Raw genomic sequence first — 24,353 nt, forward strand, 5'->3', positions numbered from 1 at the left:
GTACTTAGTTGCTATATCATACAGTAATCTAGACACTAAATTTTACCAGAAATTAGTTTAATGTCAATTTTGATGAATTTCATGGAAGATTTTGCTCCAGGAATCCGAGGGATATTTCTCACCGTATTCTCCAAAACCTGCCTCATTAACTAAGTACCATACCTTTATGGTGCCCCACTCATCTTTTCTTCCCTCTGTCCAGAAGAAGTACTCACCATGGTCTGGATCTCTGAGACTCCCAACACTGGCATAATTTTTAAAGCCAAACCATGCACTAGGTCAACCATTTCCAACCAACCTGCACAGTTCACACACTGGGAGGGAAACCAGAACAAAATTATTTTCAGGACACAATTGGTGGCATGACTGACACTTCATTGCAAATACAAGTGCACATTTGTAAATGTATTCATACCTAAAGATTAAGCTACACAGGTTACCAGTTCTTAGCCTCATCCCATCTTAGAAGCCTGAGTAAGGGAGTGCTACAACTTAGTCATGCCAACCATCGTGCTGCAGTGTCCTCTCTTCATTGAAGTCAAGCTGGTTGTAACCTCCCCCGTTACATTTAACAAGACCTCCATATTTCTAGCTTGACAGGATCGTTTAGCAATTTTTAGCTTCCTTATCTGGACCCAGGTATTGGAATATGGACATGATGTTGAAGTTGTTCTGGGTTAAATGCAATGCTTTGGCCCTTATACCTTATTGGTTTATAAAATGGGAAAGGCTGGAAGTATTGCATGATTACTACCATGCACTAACAAAAGTGGGCTTCTGTGTCTTCATGTTGAAGAATGCAAATGAGCCTACAACCCCCCAAAATTAGCAAAAATAGGAAGTTAAAGCACCTTTAATGCACCTGAGATGTCACTGGCTTTCAGTCAAGATAATTATAACTTCTTCAGTACAATTCTAGGAAATTGAAATATGAATTGCTTCAATGTAAAGGACCTTGAAACAGCTTACAAGGATTTTTTTTGTCAAAACAGGCCATGTGGTCTATTTTTATTCAGAGCAGGTACAATGGTATTCAGTTACAATAACAGGTAATCTGGAAAGATACCACTTATGTATTATGAATTTTAACCCCTTGTGTCATCAGCTGCTTTTTAACCCCTTGAGCACTTTCTTTTCTGAGAGACAATGCTGTCAACAGTTTTTTTTCAATTTTCTTTTCAGTCAGCAATGAAAATTATCTCAAATATTTAGTGTGGTTTTTATTTATTTAAAAATGTTCTTGGGATTAGGGCTGCGCTATTGAGGCCACATATATTACCTACCTGTAGTTAGTTTTACAAAAGGGAATCTCAAAGGCTATTAAAAATGGAAGTTTTAGATTCTCTATGCTGAAGGGTATTAGTGAACAAGTTGGGATTTAAATGGCAAGCCAGAAGTGTTGCTAATATTTTTTTCAGATGGCAGCTCACAAAGAATCAGGATTATTGAATACAACTGCACAATTCGCAATGGTAAGATTCAGAATGATTATCTTTTGAATTTCTAGCTAAGTATCATAATCATTATGTTACTTGGATCAATGCTCTTCATTCAGACTTCACCATCTATCAAACTGAAATCCATTGGTACTGTAAACCACTTCCAGCCACTACTGCTAGATTTCTATTCTCAGAACATTTTACAGGAAAAAGGAAGAGACTTATTTTGTAGAATCCAGTACATTTTGGACATTGCTTTTCAGACACAGTGCTCATTTTAAAAACACTTATTCAACACATGAAACAAACAGCATCGATAGCCATCAATACACAGCCAGTTCACTGACAGATAACAGATTAGGACAAAGGACATCCATTTGTCTTTCCATGCCCATTTTGGACAAGTTATTCACATTACGTTTAGCTGAGGATCGTAGTGATTTATACTGCAACCAATTTGTATTGCAAATTTTCAATCTTTGTATTTTGGTCTAGTTGTTTACAGAAAGCACAAACTGTTATCTTCACATTTTTTTCATAATTCCATTCTGTCCCACAGTTAACTTCAGTTATTTACAGAGTAATGTGAAATTTAAAATTCACATCTTGGAACTCACAATTTGAATCATGCAAAATAACCAGCATAAACAATAGCATTTTATTTCTGTGTATTTTAGCAAGTAATTCAAGACAGCCGTCTTCCTCTTCCTAATACAATTGCTGCAGGAAGGTTAATTTAGTATGGTTATCTTCTAGCCCAAGACCCTCCCCGTATGTGTTGTTTTCAGTGTTGGACCATTACAATATGCAGACATGTGTGCTTCTTTGTTGACCCAACAGGAGGCTCACTCAAATTCTGTGTGAAAAGCCTCCCAGCCAAATTTTCTTCTCTCATACACATGCTGCAGACAAGAGCTTCTTCAAACTATTTTGCCATTTTGATGCATTTTGCCTCAGCATCAGGTACTTAGAGTGGGTGCGCAACAGGATATTGCAGTTCACTTCTTTGCAAACCACCAATTGCTGTCATGTCTCTGGATTACACCACAAATTGGCTAATTTTACAAGTTCAGTTTTTTTAAAAAACTCTAATTACCCACACTCTCACGACAACCTCAACGACCACAGCTTCTGCTTATAGGTGGTAGAGGTTCCTCCATTAATGTAAAATGTTTTTCAAGAACAGAAATAGATAGCTGGGCTGAAAGTGTAACTGTATTTTCCTGAAACCACTGTGTGTACAGAGTCTATGGTGATTCAATAGTCAGTGTGCACATTTTTTTGAAACTTAAGCACCAAAAACATGACAACTTTTTCTATGAAGTGGTCATTTAGTAGAAAATGTCGATATTTCTGAGAATAATTGGGCAATAATGTCTAGGCCTGAGATAGTTCCTTTGGTCCTACTTTGGTGTTGTGATGAAACCCTCATTTCACTGCCTAAGATTTCTATTGAGAATTGCACGCTTTGGACTGAGTATTAAGCAGAATACAAAAATGTTAATCACTAATTTTTACTGCAATAACAGTGAGCAAGTAAAGGATATTATGAGGATTATATGCTTCTCTAACTGGTGCAAAGAATTTATACAAGAAAGAGCCACATATAAAACTGTGTACACAAAATACATAAATGTATTTTATGTCAGAAACTTTATGATTATACTTCCAGAGATGATCCAAAATGAATAAAGATGTTAGTGATGTGTTCAGACAATGTCATCATTTTATTGCTCCTAATTAAGAAAAGTATCTTGATATGGTGTGACATCCCTTCAATTTCTGCATTTGGTGCATTGTTCTGTTTAAGTGTTGCAACTTCAGATATTAGATCCCAGAAACTAGTTTCCACATATATCTAAATAACAACAAGCCATGTACTGAAAGAAATCAATTGCCTAAGTATCATAAATGGTAATTCTTTAATATCAATAAAGAGCTAATTAGTATCTTTGCCTTTAGCATTTAAAGTTATGAAGATAATGTCTTGCTGCCTTGACTAAAATGGCAACAATGTTTGTTAAATTATAATGATGATATTCCTAGACTGTAAGCCTCATTTTAGCACTGGGCAGTATATCTGCAAACTGATTTATTGTAAAACCCCATGTATCAGATGCAATTCAGTCATTAGCATGCTTTTGCTGAGTTAGAAGGTTGGGGCATTCATGTCAAGCCTTAAAAGGAACATTTTCGTGTTCGAGTGGTGTACTGGGTCAGTGGTTTAATGTAAAAGGTGCTGTCTTTCTGATGGGGTGTTTAAATGAGATCCTGTCTTCTCTTTATTGTGAATTTGAGGGAAGTACTCTATAAATGCAGTCCTTCATTTGCAGTTGTTCTTAATGTAAAGATGCAAAATTTGAGGAAGACTGGATTCTGTCCTAGAAAAATCTATGTGGAAAATCTTAAGTACAAAGGCTATAGAAATCTCAACATCCCCGAATAATATCAGAACAGGAAATCATACAGGTCATTATCAGTAAAGATGACAACACAATCAGCCTCAGCAGACAGAAGTGCAGCTTTAATTCTTTGTCAAAAGATTGTTGTCTCTTTAGCCAGGTAACCTGAAGCTCCAGCTGATGTGAAAATGGGTGCTGAGCCAATTTCAAGGTTACAGACATAGATTCAACTTTGATTAGCTGTGTGTCAGTTTAGAATGAAGATTTGCAAATAATATCCAAACTGAAAGAGGTTGCAGCATGTAGTGTCAGGACAGAAACTGGGAGGTTTTAAGGCTCGACTGACATTTAAGTATGTATGCAACCTATAGACTTTTTTCGTTATTGCCAGTTAAGCTTTACATAATAAAAGATAGGATTCACCAGTTCATTAACATTTCATTTCTATTGCTCGAAAACAACACACAAAAATTGAACAGTTTTGAGAACAGGTTCATTTTCAGTTATGTTTCAATGACAGGCAATACAAGAAAAGCACCAATACTGAACAGTTATTGTATATTAGTGACCTTATTCCTGTTCTTTGCATTGGCCTATCCACAGAGATTTCCTTTAGCCTGTGGTGTTGATTTCTCCATTCTTGCTGCCACTACCCATCTTAGTCACTGGTTTTAAGCTCTCCCCTTCATGCTCCTTGCCCATCATGAAACATAAAGCTCTTCTGTAAGTTATATATGAATAAGGACTAGGAGGAGGCCATTCAACCTGTCAAACCTGCTCCACCATTCAATAAAAGCATGGCTGATCTTATTGTCACCTCAAATATGCATTCCCACCTGACCCTGACTACCATTTGCTCCCCCAAGAATCAATCTATCAAGAATCTACCAACATCTGCCTGAAAAACATTCAAGAGCTCTGCTTCCACCATCTTTTCAGGAAGAGACCTCCAAAGACTCTGAGAGAAAAGATTCACCCAATCTATGTTTTAAATGAGTGACTGCCGATTTTTAAACAGTGACCCCTGTTAATTTGAGGTACTCCCTACAGCAAATCAGTTAAGAATTGGTTAAATTCTGTCCCAGAATGAGTGAAGCATCAGTCTGATCTGTCAAATGCCCTGCACAGTGTAACAGCAAAGTCCATGAGTTCTTGCCTTGCCATTTCTGTGTGTAATGAAGGGCAGAGTCTCAGCTTGAGTCAGCAAGAGGAGTCATCCAACAGAGAGCAGGCGCTTCCCCACAGGATGTGAAAATTGGCAGGTGACGCATCCAGGCCACTCTCCCACACCTCTGAGCCGCTAGCTACCAAGCTTAATAGAGACTGAGAGAAGTGCATACGCTGGGGGAGGGAAGAGGAAGAAACAAACATGGAACTGGGGACATTTAAAAAATGCTGAAAAAAAATTGTGCAATAAAAATAAACATTCACACTCATAATTTCCAGTGTCTATGTGAAAAGGGAATCCATCACTCAACGACTGAAAACACCAGAACAATTCATATAAGCGCCTGTTGTTAAAGGAACATGTACAATCGGAAGCTTTTGCTCATGTTCATTGAAGACTATTGCATCAGTGCCCTGAAATCCTTATCTCTGCATTTTTCATGAGCATCCCTGTCTAGTGTCTTTTTTGTGCAGTCAATAACATGTAACATCTGTGCACTGACCTAAGCTGGGCAGTGGACATAAAGCAGAGATTCACTTAAAAATGTTTCAAACAAGTTTTTAAAATCAAATTTACCTGCAAATTAAAAGCCTAAAGTCAAAATAAGGCTAATAGTTGATGGCAAATTGAACTCACTTTTGTAATGAACATTTCCAGACAATCACTTCTCTGTGGGAGTTAAAGAGTATTATGATGTGCTGTATCAGTGAAAACAGCAGGAAAATGTCTTTAAAACCTAGAACTTATTCCTTCAAAATAAAATATGTCTGGGATAGCCCAGATCATAAGCCATGTGCTGCATATGTCAGTTTATTTTCTTTCATTGTCCATTGAATCAAAAATCAAAAGACCTCCGAACAGATCTGATGATCAATTCATTTTAGTGACCATTAACATTTTAGTGAAAATCTTAATGTAACTGCAGTGCAATGCTGAAACAAATATCAAATTGTTAATGGTCTTTTTTGTAAATGATCACTGAATTGATTGAATTTGCTTCGATTGGGAAAGGGTTAATCCACATGATGGGTATGAGTAAATTTCCTCTGTTAAACACAACCACTTCCCCAAAATGAAATCTTTTTTGCAAAGATTATAACTTTACTAAGAAGTACTCGATTACTAGTTAGGTTGCCTGAAATTCCAAATCACCTCAATCAAAATTGCAAGCACACTACTTTTATACTTGCAACACATTCAAAAGGCACTCAACATTTAAAGAGAAAGTTTGAGGGAAGTTTTAGGGTTATTTTCTCACTGCCTCTCCCCCTGAACCACACAACCACCCACACCAGAGTAATTGTTAGGATCATTCACTGTGGCTGAAACTGATTTTTAAAACAGGAGATTGACTACTTACTGTTCAGGCAGTTCTTCTTTCTTGTCCCATTTACCTTCCCAGCTCTATCAATCTTGAGGAAGTACTTTGTGGCCGAGTAGAGTCTCCGCCACCGCACATCGCCCTGCAGATGGTTGTAGCTGCGTGTGTGGCGCTCCAGGCTTGAAGAACAGTTTGTAGCATCCAGCGTTAGCGCATCTTCGGGCTCGCCACGACAACTGGCGGAGGCTGAGCAGGCCAGGGAGAACAGAAGAAAGCAAGCAAAGTGGGGCAAGGGCGAGACACCGCTGGTCAGCATCCATTTCCACATTGTAGTAAAATTCCTGGAGTGGGATCTAGGAAAAGACGCATACTGAAGCAGCAATGAATTCACCTGGATAAAGCGAGAGTTCCACACACAGACTTCCCTTCGCAACAATCTTTGTGTTAACGTCTCCGAATTGCCCCGATGTTGTTGTATCCATGACCCAGTCACACCTGAAGCATTAGTCCAATTGCCTTTAATAATTCCTTAAAAACAACGACAGAATTCAAATAGGCATGAAGTTCTCTCCTTCACCGGAGCTGGCTGAAATTTGTACAGGAAGGATGAAAATAAATAAGAAAACACAAACAAACTTCAGTCTTGAGTTTCTCTGTACATCTAAATTTGCCTCATTAAAATGAGAGTCTTGAGAGACTGCAGCATGTAGGAAGGAAAGGTTGTGTTTTTATCAATGCCTCAGACACTACAAACAGCAGGCTGCTTGTCATCTGCTTACCATTCAACTGACAGCTCAGAAAGGCTGGCCCTTTTCAGATAGGAGGATGTTTTTTTTGTCCTAAGCCAGTAGTTTGTCGCCTGATGAAATGTCATTGGAGGGTTGGGCATTCAGTCAAGTAACTTACTAGCTACAGCTAACTGGGAAATAGCTCGTAGTGGTTATGGTTAACAGCTTACCTAAGTGTTATTGACTTTAATGGCATCTTATAGCATTTTTACATTTCCATGTCTGAAAAATACTTCTTAACATTTCTAATCAGGGATTAAATAGTGTTTAAAAATGCATCTCATCTTACTGCAAAGAATTTGGTCAAGGGCATGAACATTTAAAACAACTTAGAATTTAAGTTCATAAATTTACCTACTGGGCAAACATTAATGCTTTCATCTGAAATCTCCCTCTCTCTCTCTGGTAATTTAAAGGTTATCCCATTTATACTAAATAGACTAATGGGACTGCTAAAAGATGGAGGGAAAAGATTCAGGCATATGTGTTTATGCTCATATGTTGATATTTCAGAGTGCAGATTCAGAAGCGAATAATTAGTTTCTCAGTATTGTAATTTTTTTTCCTGAAAACATGGATTTAAGAAAAGAGGGTTGATGGCTGTTATTTTTTTTCCCTCTGTCTGTCATCCAAAGACCTCCAAAGGATTGAAGTTGGTTTAATAAGAGGCTGATTTTGGACAGCTCTCTAGGGAGTCTCAAGACAGTGCTTTGCTGTCGGTGTGTGAGAATCACTGCAAATCTATCAGTCCAGTTACACTTACTCAGAGGAAAAACAGCAGCTGGCTTCTCAAAAAACCTTCATTCTACTTTTGTTGCAAGCAACACATCCTAAAAGTGGAGGAACCAATAAATTTTCTTTTCACCTGTGTCTTTTTAACCTCAATTGCTTTGTAAACCGGATCCCAACTGTACATCACAGTGTGGCACTATGTTTTCTTTTTTATAACCTGGGGTTTTGATTTCTTTTGGTGGTGTGCCCACTTTAAAATAAACAAATTAATGACCGTGTTAAAATAACACACAAAGAATTTTGTACGAGCACATTAACCAGTGCATTACCAGGAGAAGTTTAACCACTAAAGGTTTCAGCAAATATTACCTGTCTTTTTCATGTATACAGGTGATTCATTAACTAATCTGAGAATTTAACTCTTTCATTAGGCATGACATTTGGATCAACCAACTAAGAGCTTGAATCCTAGGGCCTACTGAGACTCAGGATAGTTCATTTCTGTTGGGGGAAGACGGTCAATTGGCAGATGGGAACCGAAGTGAGCTGAACTGCCCATTGCATGGGATGGTCAAGAAGATTTAGCTGAGACAAACAATGCGTTTGACTGGTCTGTCTAAAAGTGATATCAGACAGCAGGGGATATAATACTGAACCTTGCACTTCGAGTATTTTACTTTGGTTAGTTCCCCTCCCCCACGCTTCCCATATAACCACTTAAGTTTTCTGTGATCGCTATCAGTATGTGGTGGGGAAAGCCTAGACCTTTTTTTATGTTTTATAGTCCCTTTGACACTGTGGCTTTTCAAGGCAAGACACACCCATCAAATAGCCTGCCGAAGAAGTGATGAACCTCATCAAACATATTGGTTGACAGGCTCAAGTGTCATCCACAGCTGGGGCTCAGACTCTCAGCCACACTAACATGAAGGGGCTTACTTAGCTATGCACTACTGGACAGCTCTACTGTCAGCTCTTATATACTCAAAGGGACCAATGCCCTTTACTTCCAACCAATTATATCCATGTCACATTCACTTGCAATATCAAAACCTTCATTCAGTTAAAAAAAAGTTCACAAACCTCCAGCTTGTCAGTCAATGTTGTCAGATGCCGATGAATAAACAGACAAAGTAAAGTATCATTTTTAAAACTTAAAATCTATCCATAATAGTTTTGACTATCTGCTGAAGATGTCAGATTGTCCTAACTCCTACCTCATAAGTGGCTGGTGATCCATTTATAAGTATCCAAAATTGTTTGCTGCTGGCTTGATTACGCCTGGATTGGGATTATTTATGGAGCACAGACATATCTAGGTTGAAAATTGTAAAATATTGAAGTAGTTTTTAATTCACTGTCTAAAATTGTTTAATGTTACAGAGTTTATTCTCCAAACCCTTGCAGTCTAAAAATTACTAATCTATGCATTAATATTTTAATAGTTATAAGCCTCCATTGAAATAACAGATGGAAAACTATTACAGACATGTACTAAGCATCTCTGACGCATCACTCTTGGCTTATAAATCACAATTGATTCCTATAAATCAGGTATTAAACACATCAGAGTTGCTTGTGATTACTATGGTTTAGTAATCTGACTTCATTTAAGCAGTCTTGATACAGTCAGAGTTGATGTATAGCACCATGCCTGTGTAAATGCAACTTGTTTATATATGCGACAACTTAATGTTCACCAAAGATTTATGTTTTAACAGTGGGACATAGAGAAGAAAATGTGAGTGTGTGTTTTCCCTGCTGAGATGTTACAAGCACAGCTATTTTCCAGAATGAACAAGCAGCAGGATCATTGTTGTGATTTGAATACCTGATGACGGTGTGTTACAAGAACATTACAGTTCTCATGCCACAGAGCACAGAAGTGTCACTTGAATAGGTTGATGTCTGAAGCAGATCCCGGGGTTGTGTTACAAGGCTTTAAACACAGAATGGGTCATTGGGGGGCAAATTTCTTGGAGGCTTTATTCTGGGACTGCTGTTTCACAGGAGCACAAATGAGAGAATCAAGAGTATTGCACAATTCTGCACTCTACCATCAAGTCAGTCTACAAGTGGCCTCTATGAAGTTCCCCACTTGAACTTTTCTCTCATATGAATATATGGAATTCATATTTTGTTAAAGAATATTTAAAAATTGAGAAGAAGAATCAAGAACTTCAAATACATGGAAACATTACCACCTGGAAGTTTGCTGCCTGGCAAAACTCAATCCTGACTTGATAATATGTTACCATTTCTTCATTGCTATTCAGTCAAAAACCTGGCACTCTATCCATAAAAGCGCTGTGGATATCCTTTTACCACGTGGACTGCAATGGCTCAAGAAAATGACTCAGCAACACCTTCTCAATAAATGCCGGTTTGATCTGCATTGCTTATATCCCCTGAATGAGAGAAAAGAAAACATTGACCACTTGGGACGAATAGTTTACTTCTGTGCAATACCTTGCATAGAAATTTATTAACTAACCTGATAAAAGTGTTATTATGACAGTTATGTTGAGAAGAAGAGTGTAATACCTAATCTACAATGAGGAAGCTTTCATATTTCGTAGATAATCATTGTAAGCCACAAGTGAGTACTGGGCATAGTCTGCTGAATGGCACAGATATTCTTCGCTCTGCGGTAAGTCGTGTCACTTGTGAAGGTTCATATTGTGACCAAGTTTTGGAGATATTTTGCTAATGCTCTGAGCTTCTCCTATTTCATGCATGAGAGATCTAAAGCATTTGTCACTACAGTCAAACGTCTACTTTTATAAGTCAATCAAATCTGGTTTTCTGGCCACTGAGCTTTGCCAAAGTTAAAGTTGCACCATCAAGGCTGTACAATGGCACTGAAATCTGAACATACCCAAGACTGGAATACAATGTCAGTCTACATGGTCTGGTGCCACAGTGATGGTCCTGCCATTTGTTTACATTTGCTGCCAATGGTCTTGTACCTACAAAGGGAGAGTAGCCATATTTATGTGAGTTTCTATGATGTTAGATGCAGTGCCAGTTTGTTGTCTATAGACAACCAAAGCCAGCACTGACTTTGGTGGACAATAGCAAATGCCATTTGAAGCATTCAATTTGTTGTAGTGTTTGTAACAAAGTCAGCCCAGCTAGACATCATAGAATATGAGTTCCATGATTGGGGCAGTTAACCTGGTCCAATCAGGAAGCCCAGGCTGACGTAAAAAAATGAGTGTCAGGGATACTGCTACTCAGGTGCCTGATTCTGTATGAGATAGTACTAGAGTCAAGGACTATCCATGTGTGAATAAAGGGTGACTTAGTGATGGGATACCAGCCTGTGTAGAGTTATTTCAGTTATGATTGTTAATTCAATGTAACATTTTTGCAGAAGTGTTTGATTACTGTACACTGCATTCTCCAAACTCCAGATTTGAATTGTTATAGTGACAACTAATTAAAGCAAGATCAACATAACATCATAATAACACTTTTATCAGGTTAGTTAATAAAATTATGTGTAATGTATTGCACAGAGGTAAACTATTCATCCCAAGTGGTCAATGCTTTCTTTTTTTTTATTCAGGGGACATAAGCATTGCAGATCAAACCGACATTTATTGAGAAGGTGGTGCCGAGTCATCTTCTTGAGCCATTGCCACAGTGCCATTTGGGATAGAGTGCCAGGTTTTTGACTGAATAGCAATGAAGGAATGGTAACATATTACCAAGTCGGGATTGAATTTAGCCTGGCAGCAAACTTCCAGGTAGAAATGTATTTGCTGTTCTTGACTTTCTAGAAGGCAAAGTTAGGATGCTTGGAAAGTGAATCAGCTTTGGGGAGTTGCAGCAGTGCATCTTGTGTTGAAGGGGACCAACTGTGTGCCAGTATTGAAGGGAATGATCTTGAGGGTGGGTTGATGGGCTACCTACAATGCTACCTGCTTTATCCTGGATGTGTCAAGCTTCTTGAGCGTACTTACTTAGACAAGTGAAGAGTATTTCATCACACTCCTGACCTGGGCATTGCACAAGGTAGACCTTTCTTTCAGAAGGTGAGAATTAAATTATTGCTTCAGAATTTCCAACTTCTGACCTACACGTAGCCACGGTTTTTATGTGCTTGGCCTGGTAAAGTTTCTGGTCAAATTATTTTCTCAAAAAACATGCATTATTCATAAAATTTGTAAAATAATGCCAAAAGTATTTCTGCTTGAATCCTGCAGACTTTGCAATAATATTCAATTTATCTCCACATAGCATGTTCCACTTAATACGATTGTAATAGACTTAAATTTTTAAAATGCTTTCTGTCACAAAGCTGGTCCCTTTTTTCTAAAAGCTGTTCCTTTTCTCAAGCATACTGTGACCTTGATTTTTTTCTCAGGGGTCATAAAGCCCTCCCAGCTCTGAGGTGATTAGTTTGGTACAGAGATGAAAAAGGATGCTAAGAGGCCTTTTGTTTATATGTAAACAGATGAGACTGCAGGTCAAAGTGGTCATGTTTTAGAATTGACCTGTATAATGAAAAGGGAGTGGTCAGCCTTCTAGATGAGCAGTTCATCCAGAACTAGTTAGGAGTTCAGCTGGTAAACTCTCTCTCTCTCCTTCTACCCTTCTAACTTTAACCTGTAAGCATTAATTCCATTTTTACTGTTTTTAAGTGGGTTTGCTTATTGGGACTGTTGTGTATGTTCAGAACAGCATAATTAAGTATACTTTGGATAGACTGAGTTCTGTAGGAGTTCTTTATTCTGTCCTTTGTGTTTCATTGTGTAATTTTATGAATAAATTTTTGTCTGCTTTAAAACCTGGTCGTCAACTGAGCTATCTTACTCCAGGTAATTTTCACTGTACACTTACAGAAACAAATTGCAAAGTTATGGTCCGGGTTGCCTGCTTAAGAATGTTTTGAGTGATCTGGCCTAGTCCATAACACTTCATATAAGCAAGGAACAAGAGGAGGCCACTCTGCCCTTCGGGACTGCCCTACCATTCAATAAGATCTTGGTTGCTCTGATGTTAACCTCAATTCTATATTCCTGCATACCCCCAATAACCTTTCATCTCATTGGTAATCATGAATCTATCTATCTCTGCCTTAAAAACATTTAAAGATTCTGCATCAACTGCCTTTTGAGGAAAGGAATTCCAAGGACTCACATAAACCCTAGATTTGCTCACAAAAGGAAACATCCTTTTCACATGCACATAGTCAAGTCCCCTCAGGATCTTTTATGTTTCAATTAAGTCATTCCTGATTGTTCTGACCACTAGAGGATATAGGCCTAGTCTGTCAAACCTTTCCTAACCAGATAATCCACTCATTCCAAATGTTATTTCAGCAAACCTTCTCTGAACTGCTTCCAATGCCTCACCATTCTTCAATAAGTGCGGTAACCAGTAATGTACATTGTACTTGAGATGCGGCCTGCATCACTGAAGCATATGACAATAATAAATCAATAAACAATAAATAATCAAGTCAAATCATAACCTCTCTAATTTTGCATTCAACTCCTCTCACAATAAAACAAGATTCTACTAACATTCCTGATTACCTGCTTTACCTTCACATTAACTTTATGCACTAGGACACCCAGATCTCTCTGCATCTTAGAGCTCAGCACCTCCTTACCATTTAGGTAAATGCAATTCTGTGGTGGTTTTGTGCATCCCTCATCACATAGTCCTGAACCTTGGAATGTGCCAATCTCCAAATCCTGGTTGAGGACAATTCCTTGTATAGCAAGGGTTTTGGGCAGGCCAAAGAGTACCTTTCACCAGTTAATAGTCCTCCAGCTGCAATTTACGTTTGGTATGTGTCTGCAAACAGTCCACAGAGCACAGAATCTTTCATCATGGAGCTGCTTGGCATGAAACTTGAGCCATGAACACTACTTCTCTCTCCAGACCATCTTTGCAAAGACACATTCCATAAGGACATGGATAACAGTCTCTTCCCTTGAGGGCAATGCATGGAGAGGGTGAGACTCCAGACATATAGGAAAGATCTGTTAGGGAGGATCTTTCTCATCACCAGTTAAGCTACATCTTGCTGTTAGTTTGTACTTTCTGGCAATGAGACATTGTGCAACCATGAATTTAACAGCATACTCAAGAGGTTCTACCATCTCCTTTAGACAGGGCCTTGAGCATGTCATGCATGTCGTGGACTTGTGGTAAAAGGCTCGTTTCTGCATTAATTTCCCCATAAGAAAGTTGTCCATGTTGATGCCTACATTAAGGATAGTGGGGGATTCAACAATGGTACAGCTGTTGCATGTCAAGGGGAAATCGTTAGATTTTCACTTTTTGGATTTTAATACTCCATGCAAACTTCCTCCTATACCTTTCAATCTAACTTTGTCATCTTCATCTTCTATTCCCTTCTTATAATGTGTCTATCTAGCTTTTCTTTAAATGCAACTATTGCAGTCGTCTTAAATATTCTTTATGGTAGTGAGTTCCATATTCTAACCTCTCTCAAGGAAAAGAAATTTGCCCTGAATTTGCAACTGGATTTATTCAGGAATATGTTCTTCCTCTTCTAAGTTTGGCTGATGGTTGGGTATCCATAACACTTACTCAAAGTGTTTTTTTTTTATCTGTGAGCTAATGAAGTATTGAATCATGAAGACCATTGCAGTTGAGCTTAATCCTGTACCTACCCAATAAACAACTTAAGTTGTGGGACAATAATTAGGAATGAAAAACCTGAGTGATTTAGTTTCTGTCTCTCTAACATAATGAAGTCAACGTACTCGTGGCTGGTTCTGATTAGTCAGCTCAGCACATAGTGAAGATTAAACCTATGACTTCCTTCAATTCTACACAAGGGGGTGTATTTACTGACTGAAGCATGGGGACAGACTGGAGATGTAACATTCTGAGTACAGTGCAACTAATTCAGAAACATTGAGGACTAAAATGAGGAGAAATTTTTACCAACCAGAGTGGTGAACATGTGGAATTCTCTGCCACAGAAAGCTGTTGGTGCCAAAGTATTGAACGTTTTCAAGAAGGAAATGGATACAGTTCTGAGGGCTGAAGGGATCAATGGGTATGGGGAGAAAGCGGTAACAAAGCAGCTACTTGGATGATAAGCAATGATCATGTAGAATGGCAAAGCATGCTTGAAGGGGATGAATGGATTACTACTGCTCCTTTCTTTTATATTTAAATGTTTCTATATTGCTAGATTTTCTAGCCTGGAAGACCATCTGCTCAATTTCCAATTCTGGTCAAGTAAGTAATATTAACTTGGTTAAAAATAGACATACAAGGGCCAGTTTTAAATTTGGGTGTCCACCCCCAACCAACCCACCCACCACCACCCTCCTCTGCCTGGCCAAGCTCGACCTCACACTCACCAACTTCTCTTTTAACTCCTCTCATTTTCTTCAGGTCAGAAGGAAGGCCATAGGTACCCACATGAGCCTGAGTTATGTCTGTCTCTTGGTGGGCCACGTGGAACTTTCCTTTCCCAGTCCTATTCCAGCCCCCACCCACTCTTTCTCTGATATATCAATGATATTATTGATGCTGTTTCCCTTTCTCATCTGGAATTAGAATGGTTTATCAATTTCACATCCAATTTCCATCTTGCCCACACTTTCATCTAGTCTATCTATGACTCCTCCCTTCACCTCCTTGACATATCTGTTTCTAATTCTGGGGATAGACTGGCCACTAATATCCACCATACACCCACCAACTCACACAGTTACCTGGACTATACATCCTCACACCCTGCTTCCTGTAAAGATTCTATTCCATTCTGCCAGTTCTTCCGCCTCTGTCACATATGTCCCAATGATGCCACCTTTGAGAAGGGTGCCTCCAAAATGTCCACCTTCTTCCTCAACTGAGGATTCCACAGCACCGTTGTTGACAGGGCCCTCAACCGGGTCTGACCCATCTCTCTCACTTCAGCTTTCACTCCTCTCTTCCCTCCCGCAACAGCAATAGGGTTCCCCTTGTCCTTACCTACTATCAACATCCAGAAGATCATCAGCTATCAATTGCAGCAAGATGTCACTACCAAACATATACTCCTTCCTCTCCCTTGTCCATTTTCTGCGGAGGCTGTTACCTCCAGGACATCCTAGTCCACTCTTCCTTCACTCCCAACACACTCCCACAGCCCCCGGTACCTTCCCCTGCAGCCGCTGAAGGTGTAATATCTACCCCATTTACTTCCTCCCTCCTCAGTATCCAAGAGCCCAAATATACGTTTCAAATGAAGCAGCATTTTATCTGCACTTCACATAATCTAGTCCACTGCATTCACTACTCACATTGTGGTCTCCTCTATATTGGGTAAACAAAGCATAGACTGGGTGACTGCTTCACAGAATACCTACATTCTGTCCACAAAAAAGACCCGGAGGCTGCTACTTCAACACCCCATCCTGTTTCCTGGCCAAAATCTCTGTCTCAAGCTTCTTGCAGTGCTCCAGCAAAGCTTAGTGTGAGCTGGTGGAACAGTAAATCATTTTCCACTCAGGACCCTGGACTCAATATCAAGTTCAATAACTTTAAGGTTTGAGCTTTCCTATGTCCTAGCCCCAACCCCTACACACCAGGTCCTGTAATCACATAGTCTGCTATTATACACAACCCATTGTCAGTCACTAACAGCCTCCACTAACAGCTATTCACCCTCCTAGCCAGATCATCATCCACTCCTTTGTCTGTCCAACTGTTCTCTCTCTTTGGGCTCTATTCCCACCTATTTACTCCTTAACCTCATCCCCTCACCCTACCTTCTGCATAAAAATCACCACTTTCCCCAGCTACCATCAGTTCTGAGGAAGGGCCACTGGACCCAAAATGTTAACTCTGATTTCTCTTCACAGATGCTGCCAGAGCTGCTGAGTTTTTCTAACATTCTCTGTTTTTGTTTCTGATTTACAGCATCCACAGTTCTTTCGGTTTTCAATTAACCAATGAACTTTACAACACAGAGGAGGCCAGTCAGCCCAATGATACTATGAGTGGATGCAACAGCTCTTGCTGAGGGAGGTAAAAGTAATGTAAAGTTCCTGCTTCTGATGGAAATGCACATCCAGAGACTTTGGAAACTGTGTCAGGCTCAGAATGCCCCCTGTAGTTCTCCACCCTATCGCAGTCAACAGTAAGGGCGGTGATAGGCAACGTACCTGAGTGATCTATATCAATGAGAAAAGTGGAGTAAATTGGAAAATAATTTGAAAATAGTTTGAGTTATTGCATTAGCAAAACCAATGGATGATCATTAAAGCAAAAGATAAATTTACAGTTCAGTGCGCAACATAATTGAATGTTTCCTACAACCATCTTGAAATATTTTGAGTTCCATTACTTATTCTTATTTGAAATTAATTTGCACTTTATCAAAGGATTAATAATATTCAATTTCTCAGAGAGCTACTGACTAAAAGCCAATCATTAGCCCACAAAATAGAAGGGTCAATTTTATTCAGATACTTGAGCTAAAGGAATCTTGCTGTTAGTTCCTGATCCCACCTTCTGAGCTCAGACAGGTAGAAGTTGGAAAAGGGACCACACTATTTGATACTGGGACCATTGTTGTTTATATGAATTACTTGGATTTGCAAATAGTCAGCTAAATTTCAAATTTCTGGAGAACATTAAAAGCTGTTGAGTTCTCTAAATGAACTAAAGAAGCTGGGCAGCATGGTGACTCAGTGGTTAGCACTGCTGCTTCACAGCATCAGGGACCTGAGTTCAATCCCAGTCTTGGGCAACGATCTGTGTGGAGTTTGCACATTTTCCTTGTGTCTCCCTGTTTCTGTTGGCTGCTCCAGTTTCTTCCCACAGCCAAAAGGTGTATGCAAGATTGGCCATTCTAAGTTGCCCATACTGTACAGGGATGTATAAGTTAGGTGCATTAGCCATGGGAAATGCAGGGTTATAGGGTAGGGAATGAGTCTTGGTGGGATGCTCTTCAAGGGGTTGATGTGGACTTGTTGGGCTGAATGGCCTGTTTCTGCACAGTGGAGATTCTATTTTAAAAATTCCTTACAAAATAGGATTCTAAGTTGTTTAGAGGAGCTGAGTGAGCTAGAAGTATAGATCTATAAATCACGAAGCATTTCATGCAGTTTGATAAGGTCATTAAATTCAAGTAAACTATTGTTTCTAGCCTCATTTCTAGTTGAAAACACTAGTAGAGTTGTTATGTTAAATTTGTACAGATACTATGTTCAATCACACTTGAGATTCTGGGCTCCATTCTGGTCTTCATATCTGAAAAATGATATATAAAGGCACTGGAGAAGTTGTGAAAAATATTGACCAAGATGATTTCAGAACTGAGAAGTTATCATCTATCAGGAAAGATTGAATAAGCTGAGGACATTTTCTTCAGAGGATGATAACCTGATAGAAGTCTTTAAACTTATGAATAGTTAGGATAGGATAAATGTAGAAACGTTATTTTGCACATGTGAGATTCTAAAACAAAAGTCCTTAAGGTGAGAGTCATTAAAAAATCCAGTTAGCAATTCTGAAACAGCTTTGTGGTTAGCATGTGGGATGTTCTAACATATGAATAGTTGCAACAAATAGCATAGTTGTATTTCATAGGAAGCTAGCAGAAAAAAGGAAATAGAAGTTTATGTTCATATAATGCATTGCAGAAAGTGGAAAGAATTATATGTGAAGCCTAAACTCTGGTAGAGACCAGTTAGGCTAAATGACCTATTTTTAGTGTTGTAAATTTGGTGTAAATGATGCGACTTAAATACAATTTGTTATTGTTAAATCACTGACATTAATTCAAATTATTTAACTATCCTTATGTAGTCAAGTTAATAAAACCTGCAAACCATTTATTCCAATATTCCTAGAACTCATTGTTTGAAATAGAATATTATTGGTGTTGAAAAATCCACAGATAGTGTACTAACATACTTAATTTTTTGAAAATGGTTTTTCCCAGTTGTATTATTGCACAAATTTCAAAAACACACTTTTTCATTAAGACAGTTACATAACATCATGACATGTGATGCTGCACTACATGATCTAGGACGGGTAGCACTGTGGCTCAGTGGTTAGTACTGCTGCTTCCCAGTGCCTGTGACCCAGGTTCAATCCTAGCCTTGGGTGACTCTGTGTGGAGTTTGCATGTTCTCCCCATGATTGTGTGGGCTTCTGCCAGGTTCTCTGGTTTCCTCCCACAGACCCAAACTGTGCAGGTTAGGTAGATTGGCAATGTGAAATTGTCTGTAGTGTCTAAGGATGTGTAGGCGAGGAGGATTAGCCATGGTAAATGTGGGGTTATAGGAATAGGGTGGTGGTATGGGTGGGATGCTCTTGAGAGGGTTGCGATGGGCTGAATGGCCTCTTCCTGCTCTGTAGGAATTCTACGATCTTACTCTCTGTATGTTTCTTTAGTTGGCAGCTGATCTGTCAACAAGCGACAACCTGATCAGCTAGCTGATCAATTAGCTAGGCAGTTGACTATCTGCGTTATATGATTGTGCTTAAACAAACATATAATCCAGACTGTGCATGTTATTTGGAGATGTTATATTACATACATGCCATTAATAAACTTCCAGATATCTGTCTCAGTAAAACCCAGTTCATAGTTGTATATGTTATGTGCACTAACATATAGAAAATCACAAATCATCATACTGGCAGCAAGTGATTACATCATTCCCCATTTTTCTTTTCATTCAAAATGTTTTCACTTAGCTTCAATCACTGTGAGTTAAACTATCATGAGTCTCTTTCTTAATGACAAAAGGATTTAAAGTATCTATTTAGTACGAGGCCATTTAAAGTTCCCTGAAAGTCATACACCCGAGAACAGTGATAGACTACTGTTTTCTCTCTTTTCTTCAGAAAGCAGTGATTCATTGCTGGGATCCAACTCCATTGTTGGTTGTCTATAATACCTCATCCAATTGTCCTACGCTAAGGTGTAAACCAAGCGAGTGTCAATCGGCAATTGAACATTAGTAGCATCACATAATCCTGCTCTTTCATGTGAAAACTTTTCATCATGTATGGGCAGGTTTGTAGAATCCTGAATTTTCTTTCTCGATGTTGAGGTGCTGATACCAACAGTACTTTGTGCTTTGAGCAAATATTGCTCCCTGCACATTGAGCTACCTGACTGGAAGATTGAACTGTGGGTATCGGCACATACATTGTCTCTGACACTTCCTATCTCTGTATAAGGTTCTTTGACTCTTTACATATTGTTATACTTTTAATTTATATCTGTTCATAGCAGGTTATCATATGCAGTTCTCGTATGTAGTTTCTAAGACCTTTCTCTTCATGTGTTCATTTTATCATAACAATGTTAGTCATGTGATCAGTTACACCATAACGATTTATATGATTTGCATTAAACCATAGATGGAACCAAACAATATTGTTTTCCTGAATGTGATGAGATCTGTATAACCAAGAAATCAGATCAAGGGCCTCCTTGTTTGAATGATACTGTCCTACTCTGTGAGCATGGAGCACAACCCCAGATATTGTGTTTAACAACTTGCATTTATTTAATGCTTCTTACACTGAAAAGAAGTTGATACAATTAACAGAGGTTAATTGTATCAACTAACAGACTGCAAAGACGAGGAGAGGGCAAGTAACTTCAGATGTGAGGGTGAGGAACCAAAGGCTAAGTCAAAGAAGGCTTTTCGAAATTGTGAGGAGCTAGATAAAGGAAACTGGGTAGAGAATTCCTGATGATTGCCATGCACTGGCTAAACTTTTTCTTTAGAGATTGATGCTACTTAGAATATCTAAGCATGTATTTTGATATGACAAATATCAGATAATCCAAAACACATCTAATAACATACCCTCAACAGCTACATTCACCTGCAGATATATGTCAGTTTTACTTTCAAGCCACTTCAGATCAGTGAATTTATGAATTGGAAAGTGTATTTTATTGGATTCCCCAAGGGGGCGCAATTAGACTTGTAGTAATTCAATTGGGGCAAGCACATTACAATTATTCTGGTCTTTGGAAGCTATAGCAGCAACATTGTATTGAATTGGAAATTATAGAAGGTACTATACGATAGTAAATGGCTGTTGTTTCTCACTAATCGAAGGGAGCTTTTTGTTGCCTGGATTTTTTTGTTTAAGCAGGCACTTTGACATATTATGTTCCAATTGTTTTTATGTGGCAGAGGCAATAATCATCAGGTAAAACAGCTTTTCCAGACTGAACTCACAAAAGTGGAAATGGTTTATTCACTGTTTTCTGCAGAAGAACAGGGGACAATGCTCAATTTTCTGCTCTTTATTAGTAGGGAGATTGGACTATTGACATTACTGCTACTTGATGTGGTGTCTGCATACACTTTTAAAGTTCTTCATTCACTGACAGAGTCTGTTCCTCTGTGTCCAAATGATTTCTAACTTCTAGTTCCCTCGTGTTTCCATTAAAGCCTTGACCCTTTCTCAAGCACTGTTGTAAAGGCAACGGTTCAGTTGTCTACAAAGGTGGCCTAGCTATTCATGCTTAACCATAGTTTAAAAAGTATTTGATGTCTACACAATCATGGTGAAGCATCTCAGCCAAGTTCAATGCTTTCTTCATTTGGTATTGAGATTAATTGTAGTTCCACCATCCTTTCTTTGGTTGAGACCAGTAGAGATGGGGATATAACCTCAAGCATTTCTGATATATGTGGCTCAATACCACAACATTTACTGACTGAACTCTTGGGGGAGCTTCCATGGGAGCACATCTACAATTTCCATTGTTGCCCACATTTGGTCACCAAGCCTTATGCCCCCTTCCTCCCCAAACCCCACAAGATTTCCCTCATTCTCTGTTTGCTTTCTGCATGGTCCATTCATTACTTTAAGCATTAGAAATGCTTAATGAGACAAATCTTATGTAGTCTAAAAATTGACACTTACTTCCTGTAGTAAGTAACAGCCGCAGTGGAAACTTTACTGTTCTCTGCTGGCAATAAGCTGTTATTGCCCACCCATCAAAAAATACAGCCTCTTAACCTCTTTGTTGCTTGTGCTTCAGATTAGAGACGGATATGACCAACGCACTCCTGAGAACACCTGCTTCTCTTGCATTCTCCAATTTCTGTCCCTTAGCACTTCCCAGGGGAACAAATGAGCTCATTACAGTCAGATCATGATATTTGCAATGGTTTACTTAATCAGATGCAGTGAAGTGAACCAAAAATTTATACCTTATTTAATGCTGTTTTTAATCTCCCCTGGAGTCCGTTCATTCTGGAGAAGTGCCCACCGTTAGTTATAGGATGATTATTTCTATTGCTACGTTTTGGTACTGGTTTCACCAAGTTCACTGGTGTCAAAGAAAGGCAAAACATGGAGTTGCAACAACTTACTTCAGCATTACATGACAGTGTACAATCCCTGTCCTTGGAACATTCCTGCTGAAAGCCTCCAAACAGTGAAACTTTATGATTGACTTCCTCTTTTCTTCTTCCTGTTGCAACAATGCTGCTCCTTTAACAAGGTTATACTGTCCTTGGTTTTTTTTCATGAGGGATCGTAAAGTCAGAGTTTCCGATATGTCTGGAAATATCTACCTGAGAAGGCTTTTAAGCCTTTCTTTTATAACACTTGTACAATGAAAGGGGAGTGGCCAGTTCTCCCAGTTCAGGATTTGGGTTGGTTTGGTTTTAGCAAGCAGTCTGTTTGAGGCTACTGGTCAAAGAAACCACTCCATGCTGATCCTCTCTCCCTATAAAACCTCTCTCCTGTAAGAACCTGTGTTTGAATTTACCCTTTTGCCCAGGGATGTGTAATGGGATGTTGCAAGTATTTGGAATAGCATCATTAAAGTTGTGATTGAGTCAATTGGGTTTTCAGATAAATTAAATTATTACAAATTTGGTTCTCTTTTGTTTGTGTTTCATTCAGTAGTCTGTAAATAAATTCTAATTTGTTTAAAACTGAGAGGTTGGGCCAGCTGCATCACTCCTGGAATATCCACTTGACACCTGCTTAAAACAACTGGAAAAGCTAGGGTCTGGGCTACCTTCTTGAAAATGTTTGAGGGGGTCTGACCTGGTCCAAAACACTATTCTTTATCTGAAAGCTACCGAGTAGAGAAATTTGAGAGTCCTTGTTAATGAATCACAAAAGTTTCCAAGTTCTGTAGTAGTAGGGATGAGGAATGAAATGTTGGCTATTATTTCAAAGGCAATCAAGTATAACATAAGGGCGTTTTGCTAAGACTATAAGAGGTATTAGTCAGCCCCACAGCTGGAATTCTGTGAACACTTTTGAGTTCCCTACCTCAGGAAAGATATATTGGTGTTGGAGATTTTTGTATGAGGAGAGTTTTAATTAAGTTGTACTCATTGGAAATTGGAAGAATGAAAGGTAAACTTATTGAAACGAACAAGTTTTCTAAAGGACTTGACAGGGTAGATGTGCAAAAGGCTGTCTCACTTTGTTGAAGTGTCTAGGACCAGAGGGCAACTGGCCATTTAAGATAGAGGTAATGTGGAAGTGTTTCGCTCTGAAAGTAGTGAACCTGTGGAATTCTTTGCTACAGAAGGTTATTGGGCTGGATTATTAAGAATATTAAAAGCTGAGATAGACAGATTTTTAACCAGTTAGGGAATCAAGGATTATCAGAAAAATAGGCAGGAAAGTGGAGTTGAGGATTATCAAATCAGCTATGATCTCATTGAATAGTAGGCTGAAGGCCTATATCTGTTCCTATATCTTAGGTTTTCTAACCATTGGAGACAGTCCCCGTATTAACAATTGTTTAGGTTGGATTCAGTATGAAAGTGACTTCAGTATTACTCAATCTAACTCCTTTATTATAGGAGCAGAGTCTACAAAAATGGAATACTGGCATTGCCACTGGACCAGTAATCAGGCATTGCAACTCTAATACTACAAGCATCCCACAGGATCAACCCTGGTTCCACAAAGAGTGCAGAAGGGCATGCTGGAGCAATACCAGCCATACCTAAAAATGAGATGTCAACCTAATGAAGCTATAAAGAAGGACTACTTGCATGCCACACAGTACAGGGAGCAAATGATAGTCAAGGCAAAATAATCCTACAACCAAAAAATGTAATTCTGCAGTTCTGCCACATCCAGTTGTAAACATTGGTTGACAATTAAGCTGCTCACTGGGAGAGGAGGCTACATAGATAAATGGCATCCTCAATGATAGGAGAGCCTCGGACATCATTGCAAATGATAAGGCTGAAGCATTCACAACAATCTTCAGCAAGTAACGACAAGAAGAGTCATTACATGGAGTATCTAGAAATGGCTGGATGCACTAGATACTGCAAAGGTTTTGGGCAATATTATGGCAATAGTGCTGAAGGGCTGTGCTCCAGAACCTGTCATGTATTGTCACAGAACTGATATCTACCCTACTATGTGGAAAATTGAATAGGTCGGTGTTGCATACACACAAACAATGACAAAATTCAACCCAGACAATCAGCCTGCTCTTGATTTCAGTAAAGTGATGGCAGGTATTATCAACAGTGCTATGAA

General features: G+C 38.9%; 1 protein-coding gene across 3 annotated transcripts in view; it reads right to left on the reverse strand.

The window, feature by feature from the left end:
* fgf22 (fibroblast growth factor 22) overlaps positions 1-24,353 on the reverse strand; it is a 143,160-nt gene that overhangs the window by 105,494 nt on the left and 13,313 nt on the right. The window contains exons 2-3 of one of the 3 annotated variants that reach the window (XM_043721275.1): positions 9,068-9,165; positions 6,370-6,858 (exon numbers count right to left, since the gene is read on the reverse strand). In XM_043721275.1, coding sequence (XP_043577210.1) covers positions 6,370-6,658 — 289 coding nt within the window. In that variant the 5' untranslated portion in view covers positions 6,659-6,858; positions 9,068-9,165. Of the gene's footprint in view, positions 1-6,369; positions 6,917-9,067; positions 9,166-24,353 lie in introns of all 3 variants that reach the window. The other 2 variants (XM_043721276.1, XM_043721277.1) reach the window with 2 other exon arrangements.

This window comes from Chiloscyllium plagiosum, chromosome 31, assembly GCF_004010195.1.
Source record: "Chiloscyllium plagiosum isolate BGI_BamShark_2017 chromosome 31, ASM401019v2, whole genome shotgun sequence".
NCBI classification, from domain to species: Eukaryota; Metazoa; Chordata; class Chondrichthyes; order Orectolobiformes; family Hemiscylliidae; genus Chiloscyllium; species Chiloscyllium plagiosum.